The 26,980-nt window shown below is 43.2% G+C and overlaps 1 protein-coding gene across 1 annotated transcript in view; it reads left to right on the forward strand.

The window, feature by feature from the left end:
- The window catches only part of CACNG3 (calcium voltage-gated channel auxiliary subunit gamma 3), a 143,164-nt gene extending 118,489 nt beyond the window's left edge, over nucleotides 1–24,675 (forward strand). Inside the window, exons 2-4 of the mRNA XM_075528382.1 lie at nucleotides 10,050–10,133; nucleotides 17,903–18,043; nucleotides 24,164–24,675. Of these exons, the coding sequence (XP_075384497.1) occupies nucleotides 10,050–10,133; nucleotides 17,903–18,043; nucleotides 24,164–24,675 (737 nt within the window). The remainder of the gene's footprint in view (nucleotides 1–10,049; nucleotides 10,134–17,902; nucleotides 18,044–24,163) is intronic.
- Nucleotides 24,676–26,980: the final 2,305 nt, after the last annotated feature.

Consider the following 26,980-nt stretch of genomic DNA (forward strand, 5'->3'; position numbering starts at 1 on the left):
TCATGCTCAGCCTTCATTTGGGTTTCAGTAATTCCTCTTGGTTATATTACCCTTGATCATGCCCTACTAGGCCTTCTACACCCTCCTCACCACCGATTTGGATCAGTTGTTGTTCCCTTGTCCCTGAGTTTGTTAACACCACTACCTTTCCCCCCACCTCCCCCTCTCCCATGTCCCCTGGAACTGTCAGTCCCATTGTTTTCTCCTCCAGATTGTTCATCCAACCTGTCTTATTTAGACAGACCTGCAGAGACAATAACATGCACAAACACAAGACAGAGCAAAAACAAGCAGCAATATACAACAAAACAACAACAAACCAAGACCAAAAACAAAACACAACAAGAAAGACAAGCTTGTAGTTAGTTCAAGGACTGTTTGTTGGCCTTTAGGAGTGTTTTCCCGTCCACTCTGTTGGGGCACCAAACCCTGGTCCCAAAGTCCACCTTCGGCATTCCCTGGGGACTAAATGACGGCTTTCACATAAGTTAGGCTCTCTTGCTTCCAAGGCCCTTCCTCCTTCCATCAGACACACTGCTCGTTGCTGTTAATGTTTTAAATGAGTCCTGGGACCTCCCAAAGGGGGCCCCGATCAGCTCTGCCCCTGACCCGGGTCTACTCCTCATTTCAGGCCTCTGTTTCCAAAGGCAACAATGAAAACCGCTCTTTGAATTGAGCCTTCTGGGTATCTTTGTTTTCCTGCTTCGCCTCTTGGCCCATGTATGTTTTAAATGTGAGAGATTCTCCTGTGCATGCTCCTCTCTATCATTTGGGTCTTTGAATATTGGGAGTACTCTGCCCAATGAAAGCCACATTCCCTATTTTAGCATTCCTGAGTACTTCTGGGTGAATAAAAGTGTATTGTCTGGAGGCTGAATATAATCTTCTCAAGTAGGTAGAGGGGTTTGAAATATGGAGTCACATAAATCATTCATTTTCTTGGGATCCCCTGATATAGGGGAAGGTGATTCTTCCAATTAAACTAATTTCACTGCTATAGAGCTGCTGCCAACCCATAGTGATCTTTTAGGACAGAGTAGAACTGCCTCTGTGAGTTTCTGGGACTATAATTCTTCCAGGGGTAGAAAACCCCCTCTTTCTCCCACAGGTAAACTAATTAGAGGTTGAACATGGGGTAGGGACCTACACAAACTGTGTCCTGTTTCTGCTGTCCCCTTTGGGAGCCATGAAAAGGAGGCTGAAACCTGGCTTGAAGGCACACTTCAGGTGTGCAGTAGGAAGACTACCTCTTCCCACAGGTTGCTGAGGGCCACTGCCAGCGTCCAGGTTCAGAGGGCTGAACCAGCACAAAAACTTCCTAAGCCATTGGCTCCAAAAGCAGAGATCCCTCCTGGTGAGGAGAAGGGAAATTTAGGCTCGGAAGACTAGGGGGCATTTAAAAATCTCTCATTCTCCCCTGGAGACAAGGCAAAAAATCTTCAAATTTGAGTTTGTTTGTTTTTTCCCTCTTTTACCAACCACCCTCTCCCCTTAAAATGTCACACTATAGAATGACATTGTACAAAGTTCTGTTTGCCACAAATACAAGAATGTTTTAACCCAAAAACTTTATCCCCCACTTACCTTCTCCTAGTATAAAGCAAAACGAGTTATAAGATGGTATTATACTTTTAAAAACCCTCTATTGGCTGCCATTCTCCATGTCCTAGAAGCATGCAGGGCAGTAGTAAAATTCCATCTTCGCCTTTTATTTCATTGGGTCATAGATCTCCAAATTGGGGCACTGTGGTGGCATGGTGGGTTGCACGCTGGGTTGCCAAGTGCAAGGTCAACAGCTCAAACTCACCAGCTGCTTCTCAGAAGAAAGAGGAGGCATCCTCTTTCTGGAAAGATTGATGGTCTCAGAAACCTCAAAAGGACAGGTCTAGTCTGTCTTATGGGGTCTTTATTACTCAGGATCAATTATTAGTTATTAGTCAGAATTCAACACCAGTGGGGTTATGGTGGTTTGGTTTTTCATCTGAAATAAGACCAAGTGTTAAGAATATGTTTAAGTGGGCTATAACCTAGAGTACGCTGTTACTCTTGGTCCCCAGATTAAAAACAATGAATGCACACATTTATTGTATTAAGATATTTTTCTCACTGGCTTTGAAATACTAGTTCCTGAGCCCAAAGTGATTATCAAATGGGCTTTAAATCTCTCCCACTTCCTGGGCCAAATCCTGACCCTTCCCCTGCTCCTAGTGGCTTGCCACCTTATATCTGAGACTGGAATCAACTGCTAAGGTCAAGATCACTTCCCCCAGAGAAAGGGATTCAATAATGCCAAGGGATGGATCCCTCAGGAGTCAACTCACCAATCGCTGGAGCAGAGCCTTAGTTTTAAAAGATCCCTTTGTGGTTGCCTACAGCAAGAAGTGACACTCCGTGTGGCTTCTCAACCCGGGATGAAGACATTTCAGTATCAGCATACCAGCAGGAAACTCGAGGGCTCAGGACCTCAAATCCAGTTCCCTGAATAGTGGGTTACCCTTATCTTCATACATTTTAACAAGAAAGTTATACACAAACATAGGGTGTTCTGGGAGACATTTGCATAGATAGGGGCTAATTAACAGCCATGGAGGGCCAGCTGGTGAGTCATGTTATGGCCGCCAGAAAGCATGTTTTCAGCCTGTGGCCTCAAAAGGTCACTCTAGTTCCACATACAGCACTAGTGCAGCCTACATGAAGCAGTTTTTAACCATTTCTCGTTTGTTTTAGTTACTTTTCAACTTAAGGTAACTTCTGCTAGAGTCTCGTGTTTCTTGGTGCCATGCAGGGGGCTTGGCCAGGATGCGGCATTGTGAGGCAGGCACAGAGGGGGCCGAGAGGGGCGGCCCTTTTCCACTTTTCTATTACGGCAACACAGCGTCTAAAAGAAAACAAGAAGATACATAGCAAACCACCGTGGGTTGAAAATATGAAAGAAAACATCCTGCGATCCAAATTTGTCCTCTTGTTGTGAAGTGCTGTCTAGTCAGCTTTGACTTTGACTTTGTACCCAGAATGAGACCCTGCCTGCTCCCGGGCCATCCTGCGACTGTGGTGATGCCTGAGCCCATGTTGGGCTGCTGGATCCATCCATTTCCTTTACTCTTCCTCTTGTCCATTGATTCTCTCCTTCACCGAGTGTGACCTCCTTTCCAGAGACGTCTCTCTTGCTAATTAAGGTACCTAAGTCATAAGTTCTTTTTGACCATAAATGTCTCACCTTTCCCTTTGAATTTGTCATTCCTGACATAGTAAACGATATGATTTTCTGATTGAAATTGACCATTACCAGTTCACTTTAGCTGTACAATGCTTAGCAGAAGGAACCCAGGTGGTGGTGTGGTTCTGTGTTGAACTTCTCACTGTAAGGTCAGCAATTCGAAACCACCAGCTGCTCCGTGAAAGTAAAACGAGTCTCTCTGCTCCCCTAAAGAGTGACCGTCTCAGAAACCCACAGGAGCAGTTCTGCCCTGTCCTAGGGGGTCATGACGAGTCAGGATCGACCCAATGGGAGTGAGTTGGTTTGGTTTGAAATGCCTACTGTGTCACTATGTATGCATTCCGTTTTAAAATCATTTTATTGGGGACTCGTACAACTCATCACAATCCATAAATCCATCCATTGTGTCACGCACATTTGTACATTTGTAGTCATCATCATTTTCAAAACATTTGCTTTCTACTTGAGCCCTTGGTATCAGCTTCTCGTTTTTACCCTGCTTCCCCCACCCTCCCTCCCTCATGAACCCTTAATAATTTATAAACTCGTTTCCATGTTCACAATGACTAATGTCTACCTTCACCCACTTTTCTGTTGTCCATCTACCTGGGAGGGGTTAGAGGTAGATCACTGTGATTGGTTCCCCCTTTCTCCTCCCACCTTCCCCTTCCCCTCCTGGTATGGCTACTCTCAATATTGGTCCTGAGGGGTTATTGTACTCTGGATTCCCTGTGTTTCCAGCTCCTATCTGTACTAGTTTACATCTTCTGGTCTAGCCGGATTTGCAAGGTTGAATTTGGATCATGATAGTCAGGGAGAAGAAGCATATTAAAACTAGAGGAAAATTGTATATTTCATCAGTGCTATACTGCACTCTGACTGGCTTGTCTCCCCCCAACGACCCTTCTATAAGGGGATGTCCAGGTGCCTACAGATAGATTTTGGGTATCCACTCCACACTCCCCATCATTTACAATGATATGATTTTTTTTTCTGGGTCTTTGATGCCTGATACCTGATCCTATCAACACCTCATGATCACACAGGCTGGTGTGCTTCTTCCATGCGGGCTTTATTGCTTCTGAGCTAGATGACTGCTTTTTTATCTTTAAGACCCCAGATGCTATATCTTTTGACAGTCGGGCACCATCAGCTTTCTTCACCACATTTGCTTATGCACTCATTTTGTCTTCAGCAATCATGTCAGGAAGGTGAGCATCATGGAATGCCAGGTTAATAGAATAAAGTATTCTTGCATTGAGGGAGTACTAAAGTAGAGGCCCAATGTCCATCTGCTACCTTAATACTAAACCTATAAATATGTATACATTGGCCTATTTCTCCATCATCATATATGTTTACATATCTACATGTAGAGGAAAGAACTAGGAGGCCAAGGGCATTTATAGAGGTCTAAATAAATCCATTTTAAAATTTTTGACAACTTCCAAATTTTCTACCTTCATACTTCCATGTTCATACTTCCATACATCCCGTGCTCCCTTACTAACGGATGCTTGCAGCCACTTCTTATTTTGAATCGTGCCCCTTTAGCTTTGCTCCATCCATGTCACTAAAGTAGACTCTACATCACAGAGCAGCTCTTCCTCAGTCGTGGCTTACAACCTGAGAGGCTCCCCTTCTGGTACTGTGCCACAAAATGCTCTCCTGCTGTTCCGAAGGGCTTCCTCGGTAATCGCTCCACGTTGGAGTGCGTATTCCGACTTCCTAGTCTGTTCTCAGTCTGGAAGTGCTGCTGACAATTGTTCGCTAGGGGTGACCTGGTTGTATTTGAAATACCGGTGGCATAGCTTCCAGCAACACCACAACATGGAAGCCACCAAAGTGCAACGAACTGACAGGTGAGTCGTGGAGACTTGCCCTGCCTGGAAGATGGACATTGTCTGCTTTAGAAGCACCAGCCTAGATTGTGTTCTCTTTCCCAGGAGTACCCACGCTTCTCTTTGCGTTCCATTTTGCTCGCACAAGGTTTCTTTGACTACACAGGACAAAGACCTTTAGACCAGGGCTCAGCAAAGGTTTTCCTAAAGGACCAAACCCCAAACTCTACCCTATTGGCAGTGGGTAGAGTCTGACTCATAGCAACCCTGTAGAGCAGAGTAGAACTGCCCCACAGGGTTTCTTGGATGTGGACCATCTCCTACTTTAAACTACTAAAAGCTGGTAACTCTACTGATGTTGCTGATTCTAAGTCCTAGTTTCAAATCATCGAAAGAAAAAAAACCCCACCTTGTATAAGCTTCATTTGATCAGCATATGCGGGCATGTAGCTGCTTATTTCCAGAATGGTTCTAAGTGTTCTGTTTTAGTAGTATTCGTATTTCATCTTCAAGTGAACCTTCCTATTAAACCTTCTGTAAAGTACATAAGATAGCTAATACAAAGATCATCCCACCCCCACTACCCTTGCTGTGCTCTGTAGCTCCTGCTATATCTCATGGGAGAACCATAGGTGCCGGAAACCCCTCGGAAGCTAACTGTCACATTGAACAGCACTGGATGAACCACATAATGATCATCAAGCGACATGGTAAAATGTATTGCTTAAAATTCTGGTAACTCTTAAAGAGAGTGTAACTCATGATATAGTTCTTAAAAGCTTTGAGCCAGTCACATCTGCACTGAGAATGTACCATTTCTGAGCTGTGGCCTTGGGCAAGCCATTTATTACTTAAAATTTCCTCTTCTGTAAATCAGAGATGATAATATCAGGTTCCACATAAGATTATTTTTTGAAAACCAACGAGGACCTGGCATGAAAAGTGCTTAGAATGGCATCTGAGATATTAAATGCTCAAGGTGTTATTTATTATGATTTGTTATCTGTTGGAGCAGCCAATGAGAGGGATGAAACTGTATTGGCTGAATAAGGAAAATGGAGGTCTGTTTCTAATAATTAAAAAGTGATGGGTTCATCTTTCTTCTATGTATTTTCTTGAGTTTTATCCAGAACCGATACCCTTCCTTTGTTCTGAGTCCCTTTGCCTGCTGAGCAGGGCATCAGAACTAAGGGTACACTCTACATAGTCTGTCTCATCCACCATCAAATCCAGGTGGCTTGCAGCCCTGCTTATAGATTACATACATAGCACCTTACTAATAGACCTAACACTAACGGCTGCTAGTCATAGTGTATCAAGTGGGACTGTCCCTGGAAAAGGACATCATACTTTGACAAGTAAAGGGTTAATGCAAAATAAGGAAGACCCTCAGGAGATAATTGACACCGTGAATGAAGGAGTGTGTGCAAACCTAAAGATCATGAGTATGCTACAGGATCAGGCAGTATTCCGTTCTGATGAACATAGGGTTAGGTTGAGTCTAGACCAGCAGTTCTCAACCTTCCTACTGCCGCGGCCCCTTCATACAGTTCCTCATGTTGTGGTGACCCCCAACCATAAAATTATTTTCATTGCTACTTCATCACTGATTTTGCCACCGTTATGAATCAGGCGATCCCTGTGAAAGGGTCCTTCAACCCCCAGAGGGGGTCACGACCCACAGGTTGAGAACCGCTGGCCTAGACAATGAGCCTAGGTGGCACCTAACAACAGCATTCATAGCATAATGATTAAAAAAAACATGGTTTGCAGTGTACGTTCAAGTAGCAATTTTGCAACTTGCCAGCTGTGAAACCTTGAACTCCTCTGTGATTTTCCTGTGTCTCATTATCAAATGCTAATATTAATAGGCCTTACTTCCTAGATTAAAGAACAATATTAAATAGGAAACGAAATATAAAGTTATAGCTCTGTGTTTGGCCAATTGGAAGCACTTAAGCACCAATAATTATTATGATGTGCCCACTAGAGTTTTGCAAGGAATTCCTCAGAGACACAAATAGTCCAATGGTTACTGGTTCAAACCCACCCAGAGGTTCTTTGAAAGACAGGAATGGTGATCTGCTTCCCAAAGTTTACAGCCTTGAAAACCCTATACAGCACACTTATGCTCTGAGACATGAGGTCACCGTGAGTTGAAACTGACTCCTCAGTAACTAGCTCCACCACTAACCGAGCTTATCAGAAAAGATCACATCTTCATATACTTGACTTTCTTTACTTCTTACAATAACATCTCTGGAATCTAAGGCCATCTCTGTCAGATTCTGTACCTTGGCTGCTTGTCACAATACTACACTGCCTCAGATCCCCGTGCTAGCTTCCTAGACTAGGACAAGGACCCTGAGAAGCAATGCTATGTGTGGTGAGACGTTTCTAAACTGTCATGTATAAGAGCTGGCAGAGCCCAACCATCCCAGGAGTTGGTTAACTGGCTAGTTAACAAACACCTGCTGATTATCAAACACCCACAACGCGTTAAGTCAAGCTGTTGAAGATGAAAGAAAAAAGGCAAAAGGTTGACATCTTCCTCCCGCCCAAGATGTACCAGCACCCATTTTCTCACTCCTGCAAGGGACAGTGAACGGTGATTCTGGATGAGGGGAGAGAAACATGGGGGGTTCCTGTGGTCAGATAGGAGCATTACTTAGGAGAGGGTGCTACTTCTGAATGGGAAGATTCCGGTTCAGAATTCTGGCACTACCGCCTACTTGTGTGATGTCTAGAAAACACGGAACTACAATAATATATGTGTGTCACACACACATGGTTGATGATTGAACAGCTCTTTTCACAGTCAAAGTCCACAAATAACTCTTGACTCTTCAAAACTGAACTGATAGACCACGGTTGACCAGAACCTGACTGAAAGCATAAGCTGTTGATTAACACAGATTTGGTATATTTTTATGCAGTATATACTGTATGGTTACAATAAAGTAAGCTACAGAAAAGAAATGCTATTAGGGAAGCAGTAAGGAGACACATTGCAGTATTGTATTGTATTTATCAGTTACATGAGTTCAGGTGGTCTGTTGACAAGGTTAGTCATTTTCGCATTGAGTAGGCTGTGGAGGAGAACAGTGAGGTGTTGGGTTTGTGTCTCAGGGGAGGAAAAGATGAGAGTGAGGCAAGCTTGGTGTAACTATGGAAATACATTGTGATTTCTGTCTGGCTCTTTTTGAGTTTCTTTTTCTCAATGTTTCTATAAGGTATGCTGCTGAAAAAGATCCTCTCAATTCATAAAAGCTGAATTTAAGGGGATTTATTTTTTAAAAGGAAAACAATCATTTTATCTGGATGCAAGAAGTCACCAGTCTACTCCAATTAAAATTTTTCCCATAGATATAGCTTGTGAAACAAAACAAAAAATTAAAATAAAGTCATTTGGTTAATTTTTGGGTTGAGGTCACAAAGAGAATGCATTAGGGGTGGGGAAACAAGTTTCTATCAATAGAATTCTATTCAATAGAATCTATTGGGTAATTGGATAGAGAGAGTTGCAGTAATTGGTTCTAAGAACTGATTATAGGGGTTCTTAGTCACAGCGTATAGCTTTCAGGTGGGATCATTAATGATCAGTGGTGAATGTGCACACAGCGTTAGCAGGCAGCTCACGATCGCTGTACATTCACTGGGCACAGGGTCTTATAATAGCTTGCTAATCAAACGCTTCCAGTGATCTGGGAGAGTTCAGGAAAGGCTAGTTTCAAGACCCTTCCCAAGCAAATTTCACACGGCATCTTTTTCAGGAAGAAATATTCTTTTGGCTATTTCATACCAAAGACAAGGGTGTTAGTGTTCTTTTCCTTGGCGTATTCAGCATGGTATTTCCTTCACAGCCCATTGTAACCCAGCAGGGAAATTACCTTCTAGTTGTATTGCTTTTATCGATTAACATACCTGAGGAACAGGAGCGTGTCGGGGAGATAAACATATGTCAGGGAGATAAAAAATGGATGCTCGGGCAGGCAATTGGATAAAAAGAACATTCTAATTCAGTAGAACTGAGTTCAACTTAATTCTATCGTTTGGATTTTTTAAAAAGGCTTTATTACATTATCCTTCCTAGATGGTAACCTTTCTCCTTTGCGTTAGTCTCAGTGCCTGATCATATAAAGGTCCACTATTGAGAAAATGCTGCATCTAAGTGTCCCTGCACACCTCAAATGCCTAGTTGTGAAGAGTCAACTGTACAATAAAATATTTGCCAATTCATTGATTTTCACCTGTACAGTTCCGTGACTTTGATCATGCTCATGTGTACAACTTTCCTTTTCCACATGATCCCACCGCTGGCAGCAGTAACCGCCTCCTTGGCATGGACACGCTTGTTCATTTCCCCTCCCTCCCAACACTAACTAACTCACTGCTGTTGAGATGATTCTGACTCATAGTGACCTCAAAGGACTGCGTAGAACTGCCCCTGTGGGTTTCTGAGACGGTAACTTTACAGGAGTAGAAAAGCGCATCGTTCTACAGAGGAACAGTGGCTAGTTTTGAACTGCTGACCTTGTGGTTAGCAGTTCAGTGTGTTCCCCATCACACTAGTAACCACCAATAAACATTTTTCTGTTTTTGTCTTTCTCAAGCAAAATGGGTATGACTAGTCACCTTGCCTGTAAAATAGGAAGATAAATAAATTTAGTTAGATTCCACCTCCTTTGCCCTTCACTGATTGAGGGTGGGGAAAGAAAATGTAACACAGCCCTCACAGTGAGTGTATATACTTTATAGAGCTTCATCCTTCTAAATAGGTCGCAACATCTAGGAAATGGGAAATTTCAGCCCTAAGTGTTTGTTTTGGTTTGGTTTTGCCTTTACTAATGTCTTTCTTGTGCCTCAGAGGAAGGAGCGGACGGGCCAATCTAACAACCATGAGACGAATCTTCATTGTGGGAGTAGAGAGCCGGATGGGGTCTGGGAGCTCTGTCCTCTGCTCTGGCTCAGGATCATATTTGTCTCCACAGGGGCTTTCCGAGGAGTGTGCAAGAAGATTGATCACTTCCCTGAAGATGCTGATTATGAACAGGACACAGCAGAGTATTTACTGAGTAAGTAGTTCCCTGCTTGGGTGGGGGTGGAGGGGAAGTTCTCCTGCAGTCCCCCAAGTATCTCTGAATTTGATGCCTCAGTTCCCATCCATAAGTAGAAAGGTGTTTAAGTCACCTTTGAGGCCAGAGACTTCCAAGTCATTCTACTCTCTAAGGATCATTCATTTGAGTGAACTAAAAATGGAAACAGAAAAATAAAAAGTGTCAACACTGAAAGGTTCTTTTTAGTTTGCATGGGGGAAAACATAAGGATTTTCTTCAACTAAAATACATGTACTCACTTTTCCCTAGAGGGTGGATTCAAGGTGCTAATGGACAAAGTGCTAATGGGTAAGATCCTAAGTGGCAAGACCTGGGAGAATAAATACTAACCAAAATGTATCTCCAGTTTGACTTCCAGTCAGCTTTAATCCTACTGGGGTGGAACCAAAGTCCCCTTAGGACTTTCTCAAGGTCAGGAATCTAGATAAAGACATGGGCCTGCCACAGCTGTGGAATGTGGGAGGCAGTCAAGTGTGGAATGAAGGGCTCTTGAATCTGGTTAACACGGGCTTGTAACCTGCTTTGACTTCCTCCTTCCTGCGTTGAGCTCTTGGCTCATTGCTTTACCTCTCTTATCTCTTAACTTTCTTCATTTGGGTTCAAAATAGGGATTGCGAGGTTATCTGACTTCAAGAAACTTATCAAAACTGATGCACGTTGTATTCAACCCTGGACATATAAGAAGCAATAAAACTCACTGCCATCAAGTCCAGGCTGACTCATAGTGACCCAATAGGACAGAGTAGAACTTGCCTGTGAGTTTCTGAGACTATTAATGGAGTAGAAAGCCCAGTCTTTCTCCCTTTCGAACTACTGACCTGCAGGATTGCAAGATCAACATAGCCCAACATGTAACCACTATACCACCAAGAAGCCATGCAATTGATTATTGTTTCTTGTTGTTGTTGAACTCTTTTGACTTCGTGTACTAGAATGGGAGAAAATGTACATTATTTCCTCATTCACATAATCTATTGAGGACTTTCTTATGCTTGTAATACGCAGTGCACTTTATGTACAAATTATGTACAAATCTTTTCATAACATGAATCTGGACACTCTATTCTCATTCATCCAAAAATACTGGAAATGTTCTGTCCGTATAACAAAGGTGTACTTCGACAATACGTAAGATACTTTTGCCTCATGTACTTGAATGGGAGATGCTGTGTATTGTTTTCTCATTTCTCATAAGCATATTGAGTTTTCCCTCATCTGTGTAATACAAAGACTACATTCAAATATGTAAAACTCTTCTGACATCATGTACTTGTATGGGAAAAATTATACATTGTTTTCTTTTTTTCTATCCACTCATCCATTGTAATTCCTTCAATGTATCATCACTTAGCCCACTTCCTCCAGGTGTTTCCTGTTTCTAGTCCTCCTTCCTACCTACCTCACCTGAGCATTGCCCTTGGGTAGGTGTTGCCTTTTTTAAAAAATTTTAATGGTTACTAAGGTGTGATTACTGCGCTATTTTTATTTTCCCCAATATAGGCCCAGCTATTGTTTGGCTGAAAACTGAGCCAAGCAGATGAGTGTAGTTGCTTACATAAAGGTTGACAAGAGGGCCATATTTTGGGGAATTCCACAAGTCTATCTAACCAGTAAGCCTGGACTCTTTTAAGATTTCAAGGGAGAGTGTTTCCCCATATTTTCTCCCACTCCATACAAGACCTTCTAACGTGATCTTTTCCAGAACTCTTGTGGGTAGTGGTTGCCAAGCACCATCTTGTTCTTCTGACCTCTTGAGGTATAGAGACTGATGTAAGTGTGGTCCATTAATCCCTTGGACTGATTGTTTTTATGTGTCTTTGATTTTTATTAGTCTTTGCTCCTTTGGATTTGGAGAGACTAATAGTTGCCTTTTAAATACCCACACATACACTTTAAGACCCCTATCTCTACTCACCAAAGTAGGAAGGAGAATTTTATCTTTGTGAACTCTGTTAAGTCAATTGACCTTGGTACCAACCAAGTCCCTCATGACTATGGTTCTCAGCCCCTAGCCCAGAGACTCATTTCTTCAAGGTTTGTGGTTATATCTAAGACGTTTTCATACCTTTGTCCCTCCTTATATATTCTATCATGGTTGTGGATGTATTTGCAGCAAAAGTAAATACACATACACAAACATATTATGTCAAATTATATATGTGTGTGTGTATTTGTGGGTGTACTCTTACTCTCCCTCTCATATCGGTTCAGCCTCTATCCAAGGATCTACTAGTATATCACTATTGCAGGATTGTGTGTATAACAGTATTTATCTCTATTCCCGTTAATTTCTTTAAACCTTCCAGGGTCTTTCCTCCCCATTATTTTTTGCCATTGTGTCCAGCACATTTGTACATTTGTTGCCATCATCATTTTCAAAGCATTTTCTTTCTACTGGAGCCCTTGGTATCAGCTCCTCATTTTCTCTCACCCTTCTTTCATGATTTCTTATACTATTTTCTGTAGGTTGTTTTGTTTTTTAAATTTCTTCCTGGTGTACAATCCCAATGAGACATCAGTTGCTCTTCATGATAATGCCCCACATAAATCTTTTTTAATTTATTATTAATTGGAAGTTAATACATAAATCATATGATTTCATAGTCAATCATGTCAAGCAGTATGCTACAAGTAGTACCACAATCAGTTTCCAAACATTCTTTTCTTTCCTGGACTCCTTGACATCGTCTCCTTTTCACTCCCAATTCCTCCCACCGAAACCCTTAATTCTACCTGCTGTCCCTATAGGTGCATCAACCCTGGGTTTCATATACTGAAAAACAGTAAAACATATAACACAACTTCAAGAAGGTGACCCCCAATGACATCGCACCTCAGACATAATATGGACAAGTGAAAACAAAACAAAAATACAGAAAATATTGAAAACCCAATCAGGTCCAGCATGCATGAGAGGAGAGATCAACTGACAGTGTTTTAGCTGTTCGCGCCAGGTTTATCCTTCTGACCTAGTATACTCATCTCTCCAAAGCATTCTTAAAAACCACTTTCCTCCCATCCCTCAGTTATGGTAGAGAGCGATCACTAGAGGCTTATATCCTATGTAGTTCCCACAAATAGATCTTGGAGGGCTCCCATTGTCACCCACGGCCTTCTGGATCCCACATCATTCTTAGGCATTCTTTGGATACCTATGCTCGCTTTGAAGACCATGTTCTTTGAGGTGATTATTTCTTTCACTGGTTGTAGCCAAGGGAATTGTCTTTAAGCTCAAGACTTTGGTTTTCCATTTCTTTGACTCGTTTACTCTGCTCTGTCACCATGTTGTCTGATTCTGTTAGCTTGTTTTTATTCTGTAAATCCATTTGGTGAAGGGTTTCTAGTTAGTATTCTTTCTATTGTTCTCTTGAACATTTCCTCCGTCCTTGAAAATACCTGAATATAATTCTTCTCGATTCTATTTCTGGTAACTCTAGGGCCTTCAGAATATTCCTTTAGATCTGTGTGCTATTCACTTGTTTGCACCTGTTTTTCTTGCTTTCTTGTGGGTGTCTTGGTTGATTTCAATGGACTGCTGTGTCTGCATCATCAGGTTGCTGCTGGTAATGTTGAGAGGGCTTCTGGGGAATGTTGGAGTAGTTGGCTTTGTCTTGTTTGGATGCAGGGATAGCTGTAGCCTTCCTCTCAGGGTCATGAGCATGGGGACAGCTTGGGCCTTCCTTGCTGGCAGGTAAGCATGGTTGGGGACTTCCTTGTCAGATTGTAGGGCCACCATGGCCTACCTTGTTGGGTCATGTTATATTTCAGATTCTCATGAGATATTATGAGTGAAACATGAAATTCCTGAAAGTGTTCAAAGAGCTAAAAAAAAATATTGTCAGAATAATTGCCACAAATTCAGCAGAGGTCAAAAGGATTTTTTCAAAGATGAACATAATATGTTCAGAGAAGTCACCTGTTTCTAATATATCACACACAATGACTATTGTCTAATAGGCTTACCTCTAAAAGAATGGGCTCTGACTCCTACAGTGAAAAGATGGCTACGGATAAATCACACAGTTGATGATGCTTAGATAAAAGTGATGCTAAACAAGAAGCAATATGGAAATATATTAAATAACAGTTTTATTGTTTTTGTCATGTATTATTTAATATTTTTCATTGATACTTTAAAACGCTCTTATAATACAATCTAGTTTTGTGTATTTCTTTTATTGTTTTTATTTAAATATTAACTTATGAAATAATAAGCTACCTTTCAGTATATCTTTTTTGTACTTAAAACAGTCATTAGGACAATGAACCAGTTGTTAAATTATTTTAAGCCCACCACTGGTTAAGACTACCTGAAAACCTTTTTAAAAAACTGAAGCGAACGTCTTCCTGAATCACTGAAATGTTGAAATCTGTTCATGAATGCTGCCCCACATAAAACATTTATTTCTTTTTTTTAATAAATAATTTTATTAGGGGATTTTAGAACTCTCATAACAATCCAAACATCAATTTTAAAAGCACATTTATATATGTTGCTTTCATCATTTCAAAACATTTTCTTCTACTTGAGCCCTTGATATCAGCTCTTTTTCTCCTCCCTCCCTCGCTCTCCCAGCTTGTGAGCCTTTAATAAATTATAAATTGTTATTATTTTAATATCTTACACCATTTGCTGTCTCCCTTCATCCACATGTGTGTTATTGGTCCCCCTAAGGAGGTGGAGGGGTAAATGTTATATGTCAGTCATTGAGATCGGTTCCCCATTTCTCCCCCTTCTTCCCCCACCTTCCCTGTACCCTCATGGAATTGCTACTCCCATTACTGTTCCTGAGGGCTTTATCTGACCTGGATTTGTGTGTTAAGAGCTCTTATTGGTACCCGTGTGCATGCTCCGGTCTAGCCAGATTTAAAACAACATTTCTTAGATCAAATGTTTGGGGGGGGGGGTTGTTTGTTTAAAGTTATAAAATTCACAGTTTCAAAGTAGCAGTGGCACACACCCTCCCCCTCCCACATAGTTATGTTTTATAGAAAGTCAGCAAGGCCAAGAGATGGAAGACTGACAATCTTAACACATGAAGAAATTGTGGGTGGAGTCCTTGAAGCTGGTGGAAGAGGGCCGTTTATGGGCTAGCTACTGAAGCTGGTGTCTCATAGGGTTTGGCATTTTCCATTTTTAAACGTACATCTTTACTTTCAGCAAGCTTTGGGCCCAATGGGAGATGAAAGAAAGTGTTGTGTAAAAATCAGTTAACTCACAGAGTTGATCTTTTCATCATTCTTTTAAGCAAGATTAAAACTCGTTAAGATGATTTTATGGAATGAGCTGTAATGGGAGGGTGAGGGGTGAGTCTTAGAGTTATCAGTACTATCCAGAGAACAAGGTCTGTCCAAACAACGGTTCGGTGCGGGGATTTTCTGGACAAGTCAAATTCAAGGCAGAGGGATCAGCTCAAAAATTATGATACTGCCTTTTGGAAATCCAAAGAGGTAAGTTTCATAGATTTTCTTGAAGAACACGGGATGACCATGGAGCTTATTAGTGAGCAGTTTTAAGAAAATTAACAGCTTCGGGACAATGCACTTGCTCCTTCTTCAAGGGTCACAAAGACTTTCTAACAACATTTTCATTGGGAAATCTTAACCCACCCACTATATAGCCCTGATCTTGCCCCTTGAGTCTTCTGTTTCCAAAACTCAAAGTACATTTACAAGGAACACAATTTGAGTACCTCTAGGCTATCAAAACTGCCTTTTTGATGTGGCATAAGCAAAGTAGTCTTCTTAGGGGAGGGGTAGAGAAATACAGCCACCCCTTCAGAAATGTACTGGCACTTGGCACATGGCAGATATGTCAAGAATAATAAGCTTCCCTTTTTGGTGTTTTTATGTGATAAAGGTTCCTAGGAGTTTTGTTGCAATACTTTCTGACTTAGCCTCATGTTTGGTGCAGACATGGTAGATTTTAAAGTAGTAAAATGCTCTTAGAAACCAGTTGCCCTCAAATTGCCTCTGACTCAGGACAAACCGTGGTGTGGCACAGTCGAACTTTGCTACAGAGGGTTTTCAATGAGTGGGGGGTTTTTTGTTTGTTTGTTTGTTTTGCTTTTTTAAGTCAGTTGCATTGCTTTCCTTCTGGGTTGCCTCGCAGCAGCTCCAGCCTTTCCGTTAGCAGTTCCCTGTGTTTCCCAGGGCCTCTGAAACACCTCCTACTGCTTCGTCAATACACAAGCCCTCTCCTGGGGCTCGCAGACACTTTGGGCCTTTCCATGATCTACAAAATAAAGTTAATCCTCTGGGCCCCTCCTCTAATTCTTGGCCCATGCCCATTCTAGAGGGCAGTGCCTGTGTCCTTTGGTCATTAAATATACCAGCCAGTACCTCAGCTGATATCCCCAGCTCCGGATAGGTAAATTTGTTCACTTGGTGATGAAATAGGTGTGGTGTTAGATTGTTCATGCTGCGATGACAGAAAAGAGCACAAGTGAGTGGCCTTGGCCTTGATGAACAAAAGTCTATTTCCTAGGAGGCTAGAAGTCGACATGCAGGGTGTTGCCTTCGAGTGACAGCTCTCTGTGGAGAAGGCAGTTGCGGAGCCCTTTGACATAATCCGCATGTCTTGGAGATCTCTACCTGACATCTATCTTCTGCCATGTGTCAACTTTTATCAGCGCATAACCTGCTTCTTTCTGGCACCAAAAGTTCATTGACTTATGGTACACCCCAAAAGACATAAAGCCCATTGCCATGGAATTGATGCCAGCTCAGGAACCCCATCAGAGTTCTAATGGTTTGGTGGTTAAGTTCTCAGCTACTCACCCGAAGATTGGAACTCACCAGTGACTCTGTGGGACGTAGAGACATGGTGAACTGCTCCTGTAAGGGACCTCATGGGCTGTTCCACCCTGTCCCATTAGGTTGCTATGAATCAGAACGCACTCCGTGGCGTACAGCAACATAGTGATAAAATCTCATTGGTAACAAAGAAAAGTTCCATTTCCAAAAGGGATTACACCCTTGGGTATCGGAGTTTGGTTGCATATTTTGGGCATGGCAGGAATTGAACTCCTATTACAGGCTAGGCTCTCTAGCAGGCAAATCTAGGTGTTCGGGGAATGGAGGGGCGGTGGAGACCTGTGTTTTGATGAGTAACGAGTAACAGTTCTTGTACGTGGGGCCAGCTGCATCATTTGCAGTGCCGGGTGCAAAATGAAAACCCCTGACCCATGATTTTAAAAAGAGGGAAACTCAATTTCCTTTCTTCTCCCATGTCTCTCTTAGCCTGTCACGGTGGTTCCTAGTTGTGGTTTCACGGTACACTCCCTTGGGCAGAGGACTCACAGAATGTGTGTAGATGCGAATTATTCTGACTCTTCCAAGTCTCTGCCCAGACCCTTGTCAGGAACAAAAAGGTAGCAGTGGCCACTGGGTAAAGGCAGGGGGCAGTGAGTGGCTGAGAACGGTCCTGGGGAGGTGGGGAGGCGGTGGGAGGAAGGGTCCTGGTGAGTTGGGCTTCTGAGTATGCAATGATCTATCTTAATAATTTCTAGATTGCCATTTCAGAGCCTTACACCTTAAGCTCCCTCCTCCCTCCTAGGCATAGCCTCTGAGAAAATGCACTGGTAGCAGGATCGTGTTAATGGCTGGTGTGGACGCTGTGCTCCTACTTATGTGTAATTTCCCCTTGGAATCTTCCTGCCATGGAGGGTGGGTCCTGGGGACTGGATCCGGAGCAAGTAGAATCCCTTTTTCCCCTCTCTCCGCAGGGGCTGTGCGGGCCTCCAGTGTCTTCCCCATCCTCAGTGTCACGCTGTTGTTCTTCGGTGGCCTCTGTGTGGCAGCCAGCGAGTTCCACCGCAGCAGGCACAACGTCATTCTCAGCGCCGGCATCTTTTTTGTCTCTGCAGGTGAGTATCTACCTCTAGACCCGAGATCAGAACAAACACCCAGCCAAAGTCGGGGCCACGGAGAGAAGACAATGCTATTCCTTCTAAGGAAGGAGCAATAAAGTGTTCGACTTGTGTTAAAAATAAGGACGCAAAGATTTTAATTCGAACCAAAGATGCTGAAACTTTCTCTAAACTTGATTGTGTTCACATACTAAATCTAGACTTTTGAGAAGTGTGCTTGCTAGTTAACCACTGTGTATAATGTTTCAAGTGCTCAAGTCTTCCTATCACTCAAAACATTTCTGGGAAGAAGTGCTCATAAGTAAGTGTTCTCAGAATCCATAGCAACCCTGTCCAGAAGGTAAGGCAGGTGGCGAGCGGGAATGACGATGCTTCCTCTCCTTCTCGTCTGTCCCTACCTAATCTCCCCCTCTTTTCTCTGGGCTCTGCCTCTCCTTGCATCTCCTTGCCATCTCTCTCAACCTCTCTCAGACTTCTCCCTGCACGTCTGAGGAACGTTTTCAGGGAAGCAAAGAATGAGGCAGAGGCAGGAAGGGACTTGACCCTGTTTGTTGATGGGATTAAAATTCGCTACCATGATGGCAAAATATCGTTTGGGATGGAAACAAGGAGGAGGAAAAAATGATGGGCAAGAGTGTGGGGGCGGGGGGGGGGCTATTGCCATCTCCTGAGTTTCAATCCTGCTCCATCGGGGCAGCTTCTGGCAAGTCACTCATTCCTCATACCTGGGTTTACGGAACTATAAAATGAGAAATACTAATAGCACCGACTTGGCACCAGTAGTTGAGCCACGGTTACTAACAGGAAGGTTGGCTCTTCAAGCCTACTTAGAGCCCACCCTGGGAGAGCACTTGGCAATCTGCTCCCAGAATGATTACAGACTAGGAAACGTTCTTGAACATTCTACTGCCACCATGGAGTCACTGTGCGTTGGAATCCACATGATGGTCTGAAACAAGGATCACACTAAGCATCTACTTCACAGGATTGTTGTGAAGAGACTGAGTGCCAGGTACAACATTCCACGTTGGCACGGGAAAGGCAATGACAATAGAGTTCCGATGTCTGGAGCCTGGCATGAGGATCCCTGGGAGACCTTGTTTAGGTTGTTTCCTCGCTCTAGACCCCCTTCTATCAAAGGGAGAAGTTGGACTCCATCATGCTGTGAATCTCTGGGAACCAACTCAAGCAATAGACCTAAGAGGAGGTCACCATCTTGCTGCAGAGGGATGTGGTCAGCTCATCGGCAATTGCGCTCATCATCTGTGGATAAGGGGGAACAGCTGGCAAGCCCAGGGACTTGTTGGATTTCAAGCATGCTCTAGTCCCTGGTGGTTGCATCCACACCTCCGGGGCTCTATTGACCCAGAGAATGATGTGTGTTTGCATGGGGGTTTTATAACAGGAATGATTCATTATTTGTAAGGTTGTTAGGGAAGAGTGTGTCATGGCCACTTTCTGCTCACAAGAGGTATTGTGGAGATGGCAAATAAATGAAATACCTGGAAATGATGAGGCCCTGAGACAGTGGGGAGAGCCTCAAAAGAAGCCACAACCTTGGAGCCTAACTCGAACCATCTACACCCCGATAACCCTGAGAGCCTGAGCTTAACCACCAGTAAAATGAAAGTATTGGAGGTTTTATGACCCTCTGAATATCCTTTTTGCTCAATCACACTATGGTTCTGTGGTTCCAAGCAAGTAATCCACAATGCTATATGTGCCTGGCACCGAGTCTAAGCTCTGAAGACAAGCTGCCTAGTGCAAATCTCAACTCCACTGGTTCCCAGATGTGTAACTTCGCACAAACCTCTGGGCCCTGGTTTCTTCATCTGAAAAGATGGAAATCATAATGGCCCCTCCTTCTAAGGCTGTTGTAAGAATTGTATAAGCTGGAATATACAAAATAAGTTGGAATATACAATATACCATGTGCTTGGCACTTGGCATGTGCTCAGGAGATAATCACTACTATGATTTTCACTGGACCCTTTTATTTTCATGCCAAACCGGTTCATACACAAGTTCAACAGGCTTGCACTGCCCCCTTGCTGTGTATGGGTAGGGCTTGGGGCTAGGAGAAGGGGTCATAGAGCATAATGAAGACAAGCTTAGTCCCTGTCTTAGTTCACAGTGTGGAGTCTGGGGAAAGTAATAGGCGACTCACATCTTGTTCTTGAAATGTAAATTAGCACCATGCTACTGAAATATAAATCTGCTTGGGGCTAAGAGACCACCCTGCCTTCAAATCCCACCTCCACCATTTCTTAGCTGTGGAGACTTGGGATATAACTGAGCTTCTTTTTTGTCCCTGCAGAGACATCGTTTCAGGGCATCCCAAACTATCCCGTCAAGATTTCTCTCCTAGCAGAGGAGACAGGAAGCACGCCCTTGGGAACTCACAGGGCATCACCAGAAACTGCATGTCTTTGAAGGCGCTCTCCCATTGAAATGGAAATATTTATGTGAATGCCACTTCCTCTTCTTTATTATATTTATGTTCATTTCGATATAAAAAGAACATGTCTTCTCTACTAATCTTCAAGTCAAATTGAAACTCCAGGAAGAGGAGCTATTTTTCATTCTGTGGTTTCCTGCAGCCTGATACCAGGCTAGCTGTGTGTCAGCGCCCATAGTTAGAAGTTGTGATTACAGTCTATACTGCCTGTCCACAGAATACCTACACTAGGTGTTGCCAAAAGGATATAGGCCTGAACCAGACCCTCACTGAGCCTTCTAGGGGCAAGTCCTAGGTGGCATATTAGGGGTCATTTTAAAAGATTAGGCTTGATATATATATATATATATACACACACACATATATATATATACACACACATATATATACACACATATATATACACATATATATACATATATATACACTTTTATTGGGGGCTCTTACATCTCGTATCCTAATCCATACATTCTTCCAATGTGTCAAGCACATTTGCACATAGGCCGCCATCATCATTGTCAAAGCATTCTCTTCCCACTTGAGCCCCTGATATTAGCTCCCTATTTCTTTCCCCTCCGTACCCTGCCCGCCCTCCCTCACAAACCCTTGATAAATTATAGATTATTATTTTCATATGATAGATCGTCTTCTGTTGCCCCTCACCCACTTTTCTGTTATTTGTCCCACTGGAGGGGGTTATAGATTGATACTGTGATCAAACCTCCCTTTCTCACCCCATCCTCCCCTAATCCTCCTGGTATCGCTACTCTCCTTGTTGGCCCTGAGGCAGTTCTCTAGCCTGGATTCCCTGTGTCGCGGGCTCTTATCTGTAGCAGTGTGCATGCTCTGATCTAAGATTAGAAACTCTTAATGCACGTGTCTGGAGCAGTGGAGGCACCATGGTGATGTGTTCAGCTGCAGACAGAAAGATTGGGAACTAGAACCCACCCAGCAGTCCCACAGTAGAAAGGGCCTAACTGCCTCCTTCTATAAAGAGTCCATCCATGAGAACTCTGTGGGAGCAATTTTACTTTGTTACACGGAGTGACTAGGAGCCAGAATCCTTTGCATCAGATTCTACTTGAGGGCACCCAAACAACAATAAGGATGCACACACACCAGCCAATGAGCACGGCAGTACAGGAACAGAATCCTGGGGCCCCTGTCATCCCAAGGGGCTGGACTATGGGGAGATCTTTGGGACCTCCAGGGGAAGTCTACAATGCAAAGGGAATCCAGAGTAGACTCGGAAGACTCCAGGAAATCGTTCTTTTTCAATTGGTTTGGGGAAGTGTCAAGAGCAGCCCCCTTACTTAGCGCCCCCTGTAGATAGGCATCGGTCATTGTGTTGGACTGTGGCAGCTTGCATGCTTCGGTGATGATGGAAACTGTGCTTCTTGCATGACAGATAACATCATGGTCACCTGTGGTGGACTGGTTTCAGCAGTTTCCAGAGCAAAGCAAACTAGGAAGAAGGCCAATGTATTTCTTTGAAAATTGGCCAGTGAAAGTCTCATGAATAGCACTGTAACATGGCATTGGGCAAATCCACTGTTCCAGACTTCTTTAACGTTTTAAAAAGCAAAGATGTCATTTGAGGACTAAAGTATATCTGACCTAAGCTAGTTTCAACTACCTTATAAACAGGTGGAAGCTGTTCAATGAACAAGGAATACTGAAGACAAATTGATGCCTTTGAAGTGTGATGTGTTCGGCCTGGTTGACTTGAGAAAGAAATCCAGAGGCACTCTAGATAAGCGCTTTATATCAAGAAGTAATTTCATAACAAGAGAACATCCCAGCCCACCCATCTCAAGTCCATAAGTCTGACACTAGTCCATAAGTCCCTCTTCAGACTCACACACCCGCATGCAGTGATGCCGAATGCAGGAAGATCAACGGCTGGTGGGTGCAAGGTCATGTGGATCCAATGGCAGTTCATCACAGGGCTCTGGCAGGTCTCAGAATGGCTCACTCGCAGGAAGGTGAAGGCAGAGAGAGAAAGGCAAGTTGCCAGGGGCCTCTTTATGATAAGGCTACGCCCACAAGGAGATACAAGCAGGCTGTGACCCGATTGACAGGTTAGACTCCACCCCTACACTTTTACATCTCAGGTTGACATGAAATTATGTCACTACCACACGTGGTATTGGCAAAGAATAGTAAGCACACCATGGACAGCCAGAAGAACAGATAAATCTGACTGGGAAGGAGTGTAGCCAAAAACTCCTTAGCAAGTGAGGATGGGGAGATTTTATCTCACAGACTTTGGACATATCATCAGCCACTGAATAAAAAGACAGCATGCTTAGTAGAGTGGAGGGTCAGTGGGGTGGGGGAGGGAGGACAGGCAGACCCTCGACAAGAAGGATTGACACAAGGAGCTACAACAAGGAGCTCAAACATAGCAATGACATGAGGAGGACATGGGACCAGGCAGTGCTTTATTCTATTCAAGGGATTGCTGTGCATCAGAACTGACTCCATGGCACCAAACAAACAAAATAGACGGTTTAAATTTGGAGATAGGGAAATGGCATCTGATATATTAATCTCCAGGCATCATGTTGGCTAAATGCTCTGGTGGCGGGCCGTGGAGCAGTGTCAAAGTGATATTTCCCTTGGAAGGAAGAATGTGAGACGTGTCCAGAGGTGATCACACCCCTTGGATGCTATGATTTCGTTCATTCCATCCCGTGGGAAACAATTTATCTCCAGCCATCTGAGCAGCCATTTCCAATATTCTAGTCTGTAGGCTTGAGAAAGCTAAATATGCAGCCCTTACACCTGATGGACTGCAGCTCTGTGTTCTCCAAATCCTAATTCTCAAACAACCGCTGATTTAAAGCATTCTTATCCCCTGCAAATTTTTAAAAGACTTAATAAGCCACTCTCCCTTTCCCATGAGCTCATTAGTGCCTCCAACTTCAGATCTAGACCCAACCAAGCGCTTCAAACTCATTGTATGCAAGTATCTAATTTTCTCTAAACCTGTCTCTCATATTTTATCTTAAGATGCCACCTAACTCCCAATCATTCAAGCTTGAACCCTAGGGATAATCCACCCCTTCTCTCACACTTCATAACCAGTGGTCTTTCATCTCTTTGATCACCCCACTCACGTTTCAGGGTCCCTCTGAAATGTCTTCTCTACACATCCAGGGTCCTTAGTCTTCCCTTCCCCTTTTGCCACATTTTGCCTTAGGCCCCCAGTACAGTCCACTCTGCATTTGGCTGTACTTGCATTTATTTCCACGCCCGTTTCTTATAATAATGGAAAGGATGCAAAGTCAGGGTCCTATATCTTGTTCGTTTTACTATCCTCAAGACTTGGAGCTGAAGATTAAGGGTTAATAGAGTAAATTGCTTGTAAAAGAAAAGTAAATGTATTCTGAATTCTGGCCACAGTTACTGTAAAAGACGGATGTATTCTCTCGCTGCGTGCGCACTGCCTGGGACTAAATAGCAGAATTGTTCATTTCTCAAAATGCAAACCCTGCAGGAAGAGCCCTGCAGCTGGGTTTCCCAGCCGTAATCCATTCTCCTCCCTCCCCACTTCCTCACGTTTGCTATAAATGTTTCAGGACTTAAAGTGGTATTTACCTCCGAGGCTTATAAACAATTATGGGGTTTTTTTCTCTCCTTTTCTCTTCTCTTAGGGTTAAGCAACATCATTGGCATCATCGTTTATATATCAGCAAATGCTGGAGACCCCGGGCAGCGGGATTCCAAAAAAAGCTACTCTTACGGCTGGTCCTTTTATTTCGGGGCGTTCTCCTTCATCATCGCGGAGATTGTCGGAGTGGTGGCCGTACACATCTACATCGAAAAGCATCAGCAGTTACGTGCCAAATCCCATTCGGAGCTCCTGAAGAAATCTACTTTTACCCGCCTTCCACCCTATAGGTATAGATTTCGAAGGCGGTCCAGTTCCCGCTCCACAGAACCTAGGTCCCGAGACCTGTCCCCCATCAGCAAAGGCTTCCATACCATCCCTTCCACCGACATCTCAATGTTCACCCTCTCCCGGGACCCCTCCAAGATCACCATGGGGACCCTCCTCAACTCTGACAGGGACCACACTTTTCTACAGTTCCACAACTCCACTCCCAAAGAGTACAAGGAGTCGCTGCATAATAACCCAGCCAACAGGCGCACCACGCCCGTCTGAACTGACTTCTGAGCTCCGCCCTGTGCCCAGCACAACCTTGGGGGAAATGTACAGAGATGTCTCTAAGGTTGCATGGCATGGTCCTAGTGATGGTATTACATTTTTTAAAGAATAAAACCAAATGGATTCAACCCTTGCCCACTGTGCGTCCCCTACTCTCGAAGCCCCAGCCCTTCCAGTGCTCTCTAACTTTTCCAGCCAAGCCCATGATGTCATTCCTCTCTGTGTATTTGTGCCATGTCTTCTCTTCCTTCATGACAGGGGGTTAGCGGGTCAGGGTGGGGGGAAGTCTCTCATGATGCTTCCCTCCTCAGAAGAGGACTTTACTAAAAGTCATGGGTGGCGTCCAGGGGGAATTCCCGTGTCCCCATCAGAGAAGTCATAGTTGTGCCCATTATTCACCCACATAAATCCTCAGGAAACCAACCACCCAGGTCACCCTGAGCGAGGCATTCATCTTTACATGTTAGAAAAACATGACCAGATGTCGGAACCCTAAAGCAGCTAATGTCATAAGCACTCATGTTATTAAAGGTTTTGCCTTGTTGTAACCAAACGTTCTGGGGGTGTTTTCTTTCTTCGGGGCATTTCCAAGAAAAACTCCTTCCCCTGCCATTGAATTGGGACATCTCTCCCTTAGAATGTTGCTCAGACACGTTGTATATCATTAAAAGGGCCCTTCTTTAACCCTTAAATCCAGCAAGGGTCTAAGTCTGTATGTTTTTCCCAGAGGCTGGGTGTTTAAAAACTGGTTCTGGCTCTTAGCAGCCCCGGAGTCTTGGACAAATCACTTAACTTTTAAACTGCACTGTCCTCATCTATGACATGGAACATGCTAATAGTATTCAATTGAGATGTAAAGTTTACATAAATACCATATGTAAAAATATTACAAAGAAACAAACAAAAGACAGCCTCATCTTTCTACTGGTAAAAGACTAGCACATTGTAAACTAGGTGCATATATGTGTGCATACAATTCAGACTGTATGTGTGTACATATGTGTGCATGTGTGTATATGTATGTGTTGCTGATTCATAGCAACCTCCTGGGGGTTTCTGAGACTGTTTACAACAGTAGAAAGCTCAGTCTTTCTCTCGAGGTGCTGCTGGGGGTTTCAAACTGTGCACCTGGAGGGTCACAACTCAAAGCATATCTACCACCAGGACTCCTACATACATCTACATACACGTATATGTACACATATACATGCAAACACAAAAATATATACACAAGGAGGCTTCAAAAAGTGTGTGGACCCTCATGAAGAGATCACTGAAGCTTTGAGGGCTATAGCTAAGTGTGATGAAAAATCAGATGGTGCCCGGATATCAGAAAAAAATAGTGTGTGGGGTCTTAAAGGCTTGTACAGAAAGTGACATGTGAACTAAGTCCACAGGCATGAAGCACCCAGCCTGTGCGATCCAAGGATTATAAATTATGAAATCCAAATCCAGAGGAGGGAACAGTATTAGAACTTTAAAATTTTGAATTAAAATTAGTTTCCAGAAGTATACAAATGAGAGTGGAATCCCAAAATCCATTTGCAGGGTTCCCATGAGGCTGAAGCCTCTGCTGAACCCCACTGACCGTAGGGGTGTGAGCACCCTTGCTGACAGACAGAGCGCATTGTAAAGTCAACTGGGGCAGGTATGGTTAGGTTAAAAAGTAATACTTTATTTTTTATCTCCTTTTGACCCATTTTAAAGTTGTTCCAGTTTTTAATATTTTCTTTTCCTTTGATGGAAGTTTTTATTTTGCCATTGTTGTTGGGGATTTTTCTTTCCTCGTTTGTATTTTGTGTGTTTTTCTGCATATGAAATCCAGGCTAGGTAAATCTAGAGTGACAGTAACTGGATTAATAATAACCTAAGGGCGTGAAGGTGGAACTGGGGGGAAGTGGGAAGCTAAAAACAGTGACTGTAAGAATAATGCAAATGTTCTCAAATTGATTGTGGTGCTGGTAGCACAACTCTCCTTAATATGACTGAACGATTGAATTGTATGCTATGTGACTCATATGCTAATAAAACTATTTTTTGTTTATGGAAAATCGAATGAAAATATAATGGAATATAACACCATGAAATTTTGAAGTCCCCGTGTATATATGTGTGTATGAGGGGGCTTTAAAAAACTTCATGGAAACATTTCGTTATCTTTCATTCCACTTTCCCATGAACTTTTGAAAGCCTCTCAAATTTACACACACACATGAAGTTTGTAGGAAAATGGAACTAAAAGATTATTCACAGATATCTGTGTGTGCATGCATATGTACATGCATATATAGGAATGTGTACA

This window comes from Tenrec ecaudatus, chromosome 12 (assembly GCF_050624435.1).
Source record: "Tenrec ecaudatus isolate mTenEca1 chromosome 12, mTenEca1.hap1, whole genome shotgun sequence".
NCBI classification, from domain to species: domain Eukaryota; kingdom Metazoa; phylum Chordata; class Mammalia; order Afrosoricida; family Tenrecidae; genus Tenrec; species Tenrec ecaudatus.